Source organism: Neofelis nebulosa, chromosome 15 (genome assembly GCF_028018385.1).
Source record: "Neofelis nebulosa isolate mNeoNeb1 chromosome 15, mNeoNeb1.pri, whole genome shotgun sequence".
In the NCBI taxonomy this organism is placed as follows: Eukaryota; Metazoa; Chordata; class Mammalia; order Carnivora; family Felidae; genus Neofelis; species Neofelis nebulosa.
The window spans coordinates 47,524,881-47,537,743 of NC_080796.1; the positions used below are offsets into that span (position 1 = coordinate 47,524,881).

At 40.8% G+C, this 12,863-nt stretch overlaps 1 protein-coding gene across 9 annotated transcripts in view; it reads left to right on the forward strand.

Moving 5' to 3' along the window:
- The window catches only part of PPP1R12B (protein phosphatase 1 regulatory subunit 12B), a 221,391-nt gene that overhangs the window by 77,679 nt on the left and 130,849 nt on the right, over window positions 1-12,863 (forward strand). For 6 of the 9 annotated variants that reach the window (XM_058700771.1, XM_058700777.1, XM_058700775.1 and 3 more), the window contains exons 9-13: window positions 3,907-4,019; window positions 6,968-7,171; window positions 8,237-8,319; window positions 9,537-9,662; window positions 12,364-12,546. In XM_058700771.1, the coding sequence (XP_058556754.1) occupies window positions 3,907-4,019; window positions 6,968-7,171; window positions 8,237-8,319; window positions 9,537-9,662; window positions 12,364-12,546 (709 nt within the window). Of the gene's footprint in view, window positions 1-3,906; window positions 4,020-6,967; window positions 7,172-8,236; window positions 8,320-9,536; window positions 9,663-10,199; window positions 10,241-12,363; window positions 12,547-12,863 lie in introns of all 9 variants that reach the window. The other 3 variants (XM_058700773.1, XM_058700774.1, XR_009254074.1) reach the window with 2 other exon arrangements.

The following is a 12,863-nucleotide window of genomic DNA, read 5'->3' on the forward strand; positions in this document are numbered from 1 at the left end:
TAAGTGTAGTCAGTGGTATTCACTAGTAAGAAAGATTGTATTTAGGCGCCTGGGTGGCTCAGTGGGTTAAGGGTCTGATTTCGGCTCAGGTCATGATCTCACGGTTTGTGAGTTCGAGCCCCACATCAGGCTCTCTGCTGTCAGCGCAAAGCCCGCTTTGAATCCTCTGTCTCCCTCTCTCTCTCTGCCCCTTCTCCTCCTGCTCCTGTTCTTTCTCCCTCTCTCAAAAAAATAAATAAACATTCCAATTAAAAAAAGAAAGATTGTACTTAGTTTGGGGGATTATAACGACACTTTACATTTGTGTAGTGCTTTTTTACTCTGCAATGCACTTACAACCACATATTTTGAGATACATATCATCATCACTGTATTATCATGGGAAATTGACCCTGTAGGAGGTTAGGCAGATTGGGTCTCATACCTGGCAAGTGGCATGTCTAAGATCCTAACTTTGGTCTGGGACTCCTCAGAGTAGCAGGGGCAGAATGAAATATAGAAATTATTTGCCTAAAATGAGAAAGAATGAAATCATGCAGCAATGTGGATGGAACTGGAAGGTGTTATGCTGAGTGAAATAAGTCAGCCAGAGAAAGACAGATATCATATGTTTTCACTCATATGTGGATCTTGAGAAACTGAACAGAAGACCATGGGTGAAGGGAAGGGGGAAAATAGTTACAAACAGAGAGGGAGGGAGGCAAACCACAAGAGACTCTTAAATACAGAAAACAAACTGAGGGTAGATGGGGTTTAGGGGAGAGGAGAAAATGTGTGATGGGCATTGAGGAGGGCACTTGTTGGGATGAGTACCGGGTGTTGTATGCAAGCCAATTTGACAATAAGGTATATTCATAAAAAAAAAAAAAAAATTATCTGCCTAAAAAGTGACAGCTAAAGCTGTGGAAAAGATGAGATTTCCCACGGGAGAGATTGTAGAGAAAAGATGTTACAAAAAAGAATGGTGTGTTTAGGAAGTAAAGGAGGCAAAGAAGGTATGGTCAGAAAGGTTGAGGAAAACCAGAGTATGTATTTCTGCATCAGAAAAGCCAGGGTAGGAGTGGGAAGGGAGAGATCAAGAAAGAGACAGCAATTAGGGAGTCACCGGTAATCTGAGCAGTTTCAGGAGCCTGACGTAGGCAGAAGCCAGATGGTTGCAGTAAGCCACTGTGCTCATTTCTGCCATTTGAAGTTTTACTCATGTCTCAAAGCCCAGCTCAAATCAACTTCCTTTATGAAGTCTTATCATCACAGATACAAGTGTTTCTTCCCTCCTCTGACTGGTAGCTATTCGTTTGAATCTCTTTTTTATTACTTACACTAAGAGTGTTATTTCCATTTATTTCTTTCTCATCTCCTCTGTTCTTCCCCTACCGACCAGTTTCAGAAGCACTGAAATGTATTGTGTATCTTGTTTATCTTTCTGTCTTCCATAAAACCTGGCATAGGGCCTTCCTTCTACATGCTGGGGTGCTCAATAAATGTATATATGTTGGAAGAATTTGGGGAACTGGATTATGTCTAAACCTTTCCAAATGATGCCTGACACATTATGTATGTACTGAACAGGTATTTGTTGAATGCATTTATCCTGGATTTGGTTTTGCATTTATCCTGTTTTTAAAGGTCCATAGATACAACCTCATAAAATGACAGTTTTCATATGTCTTACATACAAATGTATTTGTAAAGAATACTAATTCCATTTTGAGGTGAATGTAAGCTGTTTGATTTGGATTTCTATTTTCCTCTTTTATTTATTTGGCTTAAACATTTGGTATGTTAGTTATCTATTGCTGAATAACAAGCCATCCCCAAATTTAGTGGTGCTTAAAACAACCATTTTTATGGACCCAATTCTAGGAGTTGGCAATTTGGGAAGGGCTTCACTAGGATGGCTTTTCTCTCCTCCATGTAGTAATACTGGACTTAGTTATGTGTTGGTGGTCAGTTGGTAAGTCAGCTAGGGGATGGCTGGTCCTGGATAGCCTTGCTCACCTTTCTGGTGTTTGGTTAGGATGTTTGAAGCAAGTGTTTCTCTTATCATCAGGGAGACTAGCCACTGCTTCTTCATACGTCAGTTGGATTCCACAAGTAGCAAGAGCAAGACTCAGTGTACAAGCACTTTCCAAGCCTCTACTTATGTCACATTTGCTAATGTCCCAGTGGCCATAGAAAGTCACATTGCCAAGCCCAGAGTCAATTTGAGAGGTCACTACACAGGGTTATAGATTCATTGGGAGTTTCTTACTGTAATGGTCTGTTGCATTTGGCTAGGAAGGTATATATCCTGGGGATAGAGATTCTCAGGTAATACTTAAAGAATGCCTTGAATATTCACAATGACCACAAAAAAAATGATAGCATTAATAACTAGGGACTCATTATGGCCAGACATTGAGCTGTGCAGTTTAAACACATCGTCTCTAGTCTTTTTTTTTTTTTTAATGTTTATTTATTTTTGAGAGACAGAGCATGAGTGGGAGGAGGGGCAGAGAGAGAGGGAGACACAGAATCCGAAGCAGGCTCCAGGCTGTCAGCACAAAACCCGATGTGGGGCTCGAACTCACGAGCCGCGAGATCATGATGTGAGCTGAAGTCAGACGCTCAACAGACTGAGCCACCCAGCCACTCCTTGTCTCTAGTCTTTATAGCAACTTATTGGCAAGAATCAAATCCCTGATTAGCTAGTGAGGAAAATAGAGGTTCAGATATGTTAAGTAATTTGCCCAATGTCACACAGCTGGGATGTGACTTAAAATTGTCACATAATTCGGGGTTCCTGGGTGGCTCGGTTGGTTAAGCATCTGACTTTGGCTTGGGTCATGATCTCCCAGTTCATGGGTTCGAGCCCCGCGTCAGGCTTTGTGCTGACAGCTCAGAGCCTGGAGCCTGCTTCGGATTCTGTGTCTCCCTCTCTCTCTGCCCCTCCCCCATTCTGTCTCTGTCTCTCAAAAATAAATAAAAGTTAAAAAGAAAATTTAAAAATTGTCACATAATTCATAGGTGGGTTACTCTGGGACTCTGTTTCCAGAGTACATAGATCAGAAGGCCCCAGCACACCTACTAGGTGCAGGCTCTGTACTGGTTATCTGATATATAACAGTGAATGAGACAGACAAGATTTCCACTTGATGGCCCTATAAGACGAAGTATTCCTGTTTATTAAGAGGCTTCACCTCCTATAGTTCTATGGTTTACCTTATAATATCTTCTGTAATCCTTTCTCCCTTTATTTCCTATTGTAATCCCAAGAATATTCTTTACTTTAATTAGGCCTGCTTAAATTAGTCTTGCTTAGACTTAAATTTACTGACCAACAGATGTATTTTGATTTCAGAGTCATTACTCATAGCATTTCTTTCTCCTGCCAATTGGTATTTGTCTTCCAGCTTTCTCTATGGCATCTTTCCTTGTTGTTTCCTCCCTCAGAGGATTTACTCTGAACTCATAAAGCCCTGTTTAATCTGACTCAACCAATTTAGCACCTAACTTATATATGAGCTTGTGTTGTTGCTATTATTATTATGCATCTTATCCCTTTTCTTGATTGTAATTACCTAGAAAGCAAGATCTTATCTGGTTTTTCCCGCCCAACTTCCCAAAACAGAGTAGATTCTTAGTATGTACATACTGATGAGTTTTATGTATGATACACAATATGGAGAAAGTTTTCAGTTATATATCAAGGAATTAGAGCCTACCAAGAAAGGAATACCATTGAGTTTATTTCCTTTTGGCAATAGTTGCTGGAGATTTCATTTTCGTTTGAGTCCAAGCATTACATAGCCCTAATAATCTGTTTGGATAATAGGTAAACCTTTTCTGCTAGCAGAAAAGTGCATACATATACACAGATAAGATTTTCATACTTGCACTTCTTGCTTCTCTTGTCTTAAATAATAGATAAAAAACCAGAAACCATTGACAACCATTCCAACTCTGAAAGCAAGAGTATTATTACGGAACAGATACCAGCACCAGCTCAGAATACCTTCTCTGCCTCTTCAGCCAGGAGAGTGAGTATTTTGGAATTAATTTGAATATTATATTTCCCCTACTATCCTAACATACAGTTTGAAAGGCCTTAAAGATACATTCTTGCGGGGCGCCTGGGTGGCGCAGTCGGTTAAGCGTCCGACTTCAGCCAGGTCACGATCTCACGGTCCGTGAGTTCGAGCCCCGCGTCAGGCTCTGGGCTGATGGCTCGGAGCCTGGAGCCTGTTTCCGATTCTGTGTCTCCCTCTCTCTCTGCCCCTCCCCCGTTCATGCTCTGTCTCTCTCTGTCCCAAAAATAAATAAAAAACGTTGCAAAAAAAAAAAATTAAAAAAAAAAAAAAGATACATTCTTGCAAGATAATTCAGATAGATTCTTGCCTGTCTTAGTCCGCTTAGTTTGCTATAAGAAAATACCACCAACCGGGTGCCTTTAAACAATAGAAATCTATTTCTCACAATTCTGGAGTCTAGGATGTTCAAGATCACGGTGCTAGCAGACTCAGTTCCTAGTAAGGACTCTCTTCCTAGTTTGCGGACAGACTCCTTGTCTCCAGATATAGTCACGTTGGGGATTAGGGCTTCAGGATATGGAATTGGAGGGTGGGCACATATAATTGCATTTATAACATTGCTCACAAAAACCACAAATCCGTCACCAAACAAATTTGGCTACAATGTGCTTAGATAACATAGGATATAGTAATCTGGACCAAAGACATTTTGTCAATTGCCTATTTTCTTCATATCTAAGGCTAAGGTAAATATATGTAAATCTCAGACTAGACTAGGAAAATACTTAGCATTCGGTATTAATTGACTTGAGGACTTCTATCCTTTCTTACTTCTTGTTTAAAATTTTACTTTAACAAGTAAAGTCTTTATGATGAGTGGTGAGCAGAGGTAGAAAGAACTTGTTGAAATACCAGAGACATCTCCTCCTGCTACTCGGCCCAGGCCTCTGAAATGCTTCTAATCAGTGAGACGGAGTTGAATAATGACTCTGCTTTACAAAGTAAACAGTTAGTTTTGAGGTTAAGAATTGATCTGAGTTCTTGGGAAGAAAGCTGATGAAAAAACTCTGGTTTTATAGATACTAACTTACTGATCTTCTTAGTACCTCATGAATTGAAAAGACAGGATTGTGATATCATTGTGGAGATGAGGAAACAAAGGTCTGGTTACTTATTATTCCTAAGAGCATCGTTGTGAATCCGTAGAGATGTTTCAGATAGAACACAGCCCTCACTCATCATCCGGTCATTTAGCCGTACCTCGCATACTCCCACTGCTTCTAGGTGTGACTAGACTTCTTATTTTTCTAAAAAGAAAATTACTAAATTGGGGCACCTGGGTGGCTCAGTTGGTCAAGCGTCCAACTTTGGCTCGGGTCATGACCTCATGGTTTGTGAGTTTGAGCCCCGCATCGGGCTTGTTTCTGTCAGCGCAGAGCCCACTTCGGATCCTCTGTCCATTTCTCTCTTTGCCCTTCCCTCCCTCTCTCCCTCTGTCTCTGTCTCTGTCTCTCTCTCTCAAAAATAAACATTTAAAAAATAAATAAAATAAAAATACTAAGTAAAAAAAAATACATGAGCACCTGGCTGGCTCAGTCGGTGGAGCATGTGACTCATGACTTCAAGGTCATGTGTTCAAGCCCCACACTGGGCATAGAGCCTACTTAAATATATACATACACACACACACACACACACACACACACACACACACACACACAGAGGGAGAAGGAGAGGGAGAGAGAGAGACACAGATTTATTCCACTTGGCTAAAATAATGCTGGGAAAAACATTTTTCCTCCCAGAATCAGGGTGACTTGTAAAGAGTTGACATGATTGAGCCTCTAAAGTTGGAAGGAGTACATAAATACGTACATTCAGGTGACTAATTAAAAAGAGAAAATCTGAGTGTGAGCTGGAGGTGAGTGATTTAATGGTTCCATTGCATTTTCGCTACTCCAGGCAGTAAAGGTGGCCTGATACCTGGAGAAAGACCACAGCCATCTTGCGGAGGGGTCCCCCGATCCCAGGAAAGGACTACTTTCCTGCTCTAAAGACCAGTTGTTCCCCGACTGGTCTTTCGGCCAACACTAAGTCTGTGATGTTTTCTGTGGTTTATGGTAAAATGAGGTAATTAAAGACGCTGTAAGCTTTCCAGAAAGCTTTCTTTTCTGATGTTAAAATGTTTTTCTTTTTTTAATGAAATGATGGTGATGGAAATGGTAATGATGTTTTTGAAAGATGTTCTCCTGGCAATAATCTAAAAGATGGCAACTCTGTGACTTCTACCATTTTTTTTTCTTTTTTAATTTGGCTGCTCAGTGAAATCTGAAACACATGGCCAAGATCAAATAAACTATTTTCTTGAAATAAACAATTAGAATTTGAGTGGAGTGGCTTTTAGTATTTTTATTAGTATTCACTTAATTTCCCACGGTCTTATCACAATACCTTAAATCATATTTATACGTTGGCTCCTCTGTGTTTTCCAGTCTCCACACATTATAAGAAGGAATTAAGCCCATTAACACCATTTTATAGATGAGCATGTTGAGACCTAGAAAAGTAAAATGTCCTGTATTCAGTTACCCAGTGAATCAAGCAAGAGTAGAGGCTTTTACTAGAATGTGGATCTCCTGGTGTTCTAGGTCAGCATTCATTGCTAAGAGAGCAAATAGTGTTTAATTTCTCAGAGAGCAACTCTGTCTGTGTTACAAATCTAAGGCTATTTCTGGCTCGGGGAGAAAGGGAGCCTTGAGAGGTTATTAGCGTCTGCCAGGTGAGGAAGGCGACACTGGCCGAAAGCCTGCCATGTATTTGTCCTCCTTGAACTGCCTTATATTGCCTCACTGAACTTAGTTAAGTGTGGGGAAAGGCAAATAGACTGAAAAGAATCATCAAGACCTTTTTCCCCCTTCTTTTCTTTTCTTCTCTTTTCTTTGCTTCTTCCCTCATAGTTCTCCTCAAGCCTTTTTAACAAGCCGGAAGAGCCCAAAGATGAATCTCCTTCTTCGTGGAGACTGGGACTCAGAAAAACTGGCAGCCACAACATGCTGAGTGAGGTGGCCAATTCCAGGGAAGCTCTAAGGGACCGAGGCTCTTCTGTCTACCGGTCATCATCAAGCCCTCGGATTTCTGCTCTGCTGGACAACAAAGATAAGGTGCCGTTTAGGCGGGGTATGGGAGAACTCCAGGGCAGTTCCCTTCTGTGAAAATTCAGTCGTAGGAACACATGAAAGTGTTTTCTGGTCCCTAATTTGATTCTGGAAGTACAGAGTCTTTAGAAGGAGATGGCACGATGGTAGTTTAATCCAGTGGCTATTTTTTTGCCATTACCCAGCCAATAAAAGGAAAAAATGCTTTACCTTTTGGCATACCTTATGTTCATTCTTCCTTACCCTCCTTACCTAGGGTAAAAAAAATTAGAAACATAAAAACTTGGGTATGGCCTAAAAGGCTCCCTTAAGCCAATACCAGTGATATATTCTTTCAGTGTTCAAGAGCAAAGTTCTTTAGCTGGGCTTTCAATCCTAATGAAGCTCAGGCAAATTAGCACTTAAAGAAAAATGTTTAAATGTCTCATTCTTTTCATTACTAGGTATATGATCAGGCTAACTTCACAAACAGCTCATCTACATAATCATCCACCATCAGTGCATTTTTATTTCGTACCTTTTGGTTCCAGATTTTCTAGGGCTCACTTGATGCTCTTCTCTGGGGTCAGGTCTTCTTGTAATCCGAGTCCCTTTGCTCGATATTGTGTTTCTGGAGACTCCTCCAGGGGGTGAGGCGTATTGGTTGGGTTAATTCCGCAACATATTTGTTGTATGTGAAGCTGCGTTTCCACGAGAAGATAGACTGGGGAAGAAATAAGACTTATTTCATCAAGAACTTGAGAGGGGAGCTTTCTGTCTGTGGCTTTTCAAAGGCTCTGTCTCTCTTGGCAAGGCTGCTGCTGTGTGTAATTTGTGCTGCTGTTTTCCTTATTTGATCATCCTGGCTTTTCCCACGAGAATTATTTCCCTACATATTGGTTTTTAATGGAGGAAAAGTAGGAATTAGCCCTTGAAAGCTAACCTTTTGTAATACCACTCAAACCAGAATTGGTATTGGATATAGAAATAAGATTATATATGTATATTAAGCTCTGCTTTTTACCCAAAATGTTACACTGAATCAGTATTGTATTGTACCTCCTCTGTGCTTTACTTGTTTTGATTTTACAGGAGAGAGAAAACAAGAGCTATTTTAGTTCACTAGCACCCCGGAGGCTCAGCAACACAAGTGACGTCGAAGAAAAGGAGAACAGGTAATCCTGATACAGGCCCAAAGATGGTCCTCTTGAACTTTGCTAGGCATGGTGATGTCTTGGCCATCACTCTGCTGCTGTCTTTCCACAGGTGCCCTTAGCACATCATGAATTGTTTTTCCCTTCTGCTTAGCACACCTCCCAGCCTTTACTCACTTGCCTTGCCAGTTCTCCGCCCTTCAGGCTCTCACTTCAGCTTAGGTATTACTGTCTTTAGGAAGTCTTCCCTGACCCTGCCGAGGGTGAATTCATTCTGGTACACCAGCAGGCTCTGGAAAGGTAGGGTTATGTCTGTCTAGTTTCTCAAGGACCCCCTAGCGCCTGGCACATGACCTGTTCCATAGTAAACACCAGAAATATTGTTATTTAATTAGTGATCAACTTCTAATTTGTACGTAGATAAGATTTCAAGTCTTCCTCATCAGTTAAAATGAATGTGAGGATTTGGAAGTACTGCTGCCTCTCGGAGCAGAGCCTGACCTAGAACCTTGCATTTCGAGGTGGGGTCCTCCCCACCAGCAGCACTGATGTCACCTGGAAGCACGTTAGTAATGCAGAATCTCAGGTCCCGCCTCAGACCTGCTGAATCAGAATCTGCATTTTAACAAAATTCTCTGGGTGATTCACGTGCACATTAAAGTTTGAGAAGAACTATTCTGGAGAGCTTTGTGAAAGATGGAGACCCACAGCTTTTGTAGCCACAGCCCCGAGGGAACAATTATGGATTAGAAATCCTACTGTAGTCCTTTCCTGGATGGCTTATTATTTGTAACACTAAATAGGCTTCCAGCAATTTCTTCCGTTTCCTCTTCTGTGGTAGTTACCTCTTTCTCTGTGACAGACTTTATCTTCCCCACCATCCTCTTCTCTGCTTACTTATGAACAACCTATTGCTTTGTGAAACCCTTTAAAGGAGAGACAAAAGTGACTTCTCATTACAAAAGAGTTGGGAGATCTTTGACATAAGGATTTGGTACCTATTGAAATTAGTTAGCTTTGAAGTTGATAAAAGAAAGCAGACAGTAATACTAGACTCCTCCTCTATCCATAAAGAAAACAGGTATCTAAAACAGAGTATTACTTGAAAATGTATCTATTTCCTCAGCCGTATTACATTTTCCCTCTCTGGCTCTTCTCTCCCAGCTTGCACTGTATCGGGGACAAAACTGGTGGTAGGAATCAGTGTTCTGTTTTGTTTTTCTTTTGTGCCTCTACAGAGAATCAGCTGTCAATCTAGTGAGGAGTGGGTCCTCTACTCGGCAGCTGTGGAGAGATGAAGCGAAGGGAAAGGAAACTCCGCAGACAGCTGTTCCATCCACCTATGTATCAACCTACTTGAAAAGGTACCAGGCTCCCAGGGGTGGGAGATGATTTTTCTTCACTCTGGCCATGGGTATATGGGTCATAATTGCATGTCGTTTTTTATCCAATTAGCACCACAAAAATGAATCAAAAAATGGATTACTTTTAGATTTCTTGGGAGTAACACCTTGACTAATTTTAAATGAACATTAATTTATTTTCCTAACTGAGTTAAGGTAAGCTAATTCCAAATTCTTACCACAGACAGATCTGAATTTATGCTTTCTCCTCTCAGTCCTATTAAAATCTTCAACTGGAAAGTGACTTCTAGTAATCTCTGAGTAGGACTGAATTTAAATCACTTTTGTCCAGTAGCTAGCTTTCCTTTTTCTAAAACTCAAGTAGTTCTCATCTCAAGTTACATTTTCGTGGGGAGGAAGGGAGGGACCCTGTAGGGTGGTGAGGGGGGAGGGTAATGGGGACAGTTTTGTATTGCATTAAAGAAGTTTCATTAATTGAAGCCTGTTAATTTAGGGACTTGAGTCTTTTTTTTTTTTTATGACTTTAATGGCCCTCAGATCCATCAAGATGAGAAACTCGCAAGTTTGGTGCAGAGAAGGTACTTGGGTTTCCTTCCCTTTTCTCATCTATATTGTCTTTTCTGCAATTATTTCTTTGCCGTGTACCAGCCAGCAAGCAAAGCACCTTTGCCAGAGCCATTAAGCTATAAGATATACTTAATTAGTATATTAATTTGAACTTTGCTACTGATGTGGAAGAATCTGATTCTCATTGCTTACTTTGAATTCTTTCTTCACTTTCATTTACTCAGCCCCTCCAACTGCCTCTTCATGCCATGGGCTTCATCTTTAGGTTTTATAGATGATTGGTTGGCTGCCCTAGAAACGGCCTTTTGTTATAAACTATGTATTTGGGTTCAAAACTTATTCCCACTTGATCAAAAGAATCTTATCAACTAGTTAATATAAGAACATGGGAACTGGTGACCTATAAAACAAACAGCCACTGTTGCCTTTTAATGGTCTTTAAGTTCTGCAGACACATCCTGTAAGAAAAGGCTCAACTTTGAAGGTACACAAGTATAGTTCAGTGACCTCACTGAAGCTTTATTCTATATACAGACTCAGTGTTGTTGGCTCAATGAAACTGTCACCTCTTTGTCTTCAAGGCTACGGCCTTAATCCATCTAGATACATTATTACTCCTCATAGTTGCATCTAAGACCAAGAAAACTGTTCGAAGAAAACGATGTTCCAGATCTAGGAAAGAGAAAAAGCTGCCTTTTAATTTCCTAACACGTAGTTACACTGTGGTAGGGCAGAGTTGTTCTTTTTCATGATCCAAATCATTAACAAATGGATTGAATGAGTAGCATCTGGTTAGATGTAGTTTGGCATAATTATGGTAAACGGAAGAGAAAGGGACTGCCTCTGTTTAGGGTGGAAAGCATGCTTAATAATGTGAGTGCTTTTTGAAAAAAGATCTACAACTTGCTTCATGCTTTGGATTTCCAAACCTCTATCACCCTTTAAGCATTTTTTAAAATTTATTTATTTTGAGAGAGAGAGAAAGAGAATGCATGTGTGGGTGAGTGGGGGAGGGGCAGAGAGAGGGAGAGAGAATCCCAAGCAGGCTCTGCACTGTCAGCATGGAACGCAATGCAGGGCTCAGTCCCACAAACCATGAGATCATGATGAGATCATGACCTGAGCCAAAATCGAGAGTTGGACATTCAACCCAGTGAGCCACCCAGGTGCCCCATAAGCATTTTTTGATTGTATGAAATCTCATTTTATGATCTTTTCAAAAGGGAAGAATCATATGCTATCACTAATTTAAAAAGAAAGCACAAGAAGATATTTGGCAGCCTTGGGCTGTGCTGGACCTCAGCATACTTTCCATTTTCTAGTTCACCTCTTGTCCTTAGGCAGAAATTCCTTTCCTATGTCCCCGTAAAATGCATTGTTACCAAAGAAGACTTCATAGCTTATTTTGCCCACCCCCTGTAGTGTGTCATTACTATAGTAGTCGAGGAGTTGTTGTGTTTTTTTTTAATTCTAACCCAAATAATTTTTTTTACTTCAGTTGAGGTGGTTCCTACTTATCTTCATTTGAAACAAGAAAAAGTTGCCTTCTATTGCCCATGCACTATTACTTTCTAGACTTCAGCCTTGGAATTCTCCCAAAGATGTGTTTGTTTGAGGCTAAATAACCACGGTTCTCAGAGATATGTTTTCCCCCCACAGAGCTTTTTATTCCTTTCCACTCTTTAATTTTAAATTTCTACTCCGAAACCTCTCCAAATTCTTGGTCTTACTTTAGCTTCTGCGGGGCTACTTCTGTATCAGGTAGACATTTGGGGTTGCATGATTTTTTGCCTTGGGGTTTGTCGGGAATTACTTTTTCTAATACGATTATTCTATTTCCTAATATTTCTTTTTCTTAGCCTGTATTCTATTCCAATATACTACTCTTCTGCTCTCTCTTATTGCATATTATCTCTCCTCCCCATTCCTTCACTCTTTTGGATGATTGACAGATGCCTGCTTGCTGCCAGTGACCCAGCTCTGGCTGGAGTTGGTCACTCCACTTCCCAGTTGCCATACCCTCTCTTTGGTCTATCTACGTTCCTTTTAATGCACAATCTGGGGGGAAGGTGGTGCTGGGAAATGGTGGGTGAGCAGCACGTCCTGAAGAAAGTGACTGTGTACTGTTTTGCAGTGCTTCATTTGGTAGAAGTAGTGACCCCACAAGTCCCTACATTTCAGCCAATCGCAATTCATCTCCTGCTACCTCACCCATTACCATTGGTTCATCTACCTCTCGGGGCAGCAAGTGGCAACCTGCCTCTTCTTGCCCTGCACCAATCAGTGCAAACACTACTGCATCTGTACACCATGGCAGGTAAGGCTTCTTGGAGCCATTTGAGTTACAGTCATCAAAACTAACGCCTCTGGATACACATATGAGATTTGAACCAAAGAGACTTTGTCACTGTGGAGGCAAGTGTGAATTCCTGTGAAAATGTCTATAATTTAACAGGGATGCTTTTGTTTTGACTTGTATTAGCCAGTCAACAGTTGCTCATTGAATAATCATAGGGTACATATCTTTGTACTGGGTGTTTAGGCATCAACTTAAAATGACTGCTTTCGTGTGGTTACAATGTAAGGGTCATCCTATTATGGTAAAGCACAGACTAAAAATATCCTCATACTTCA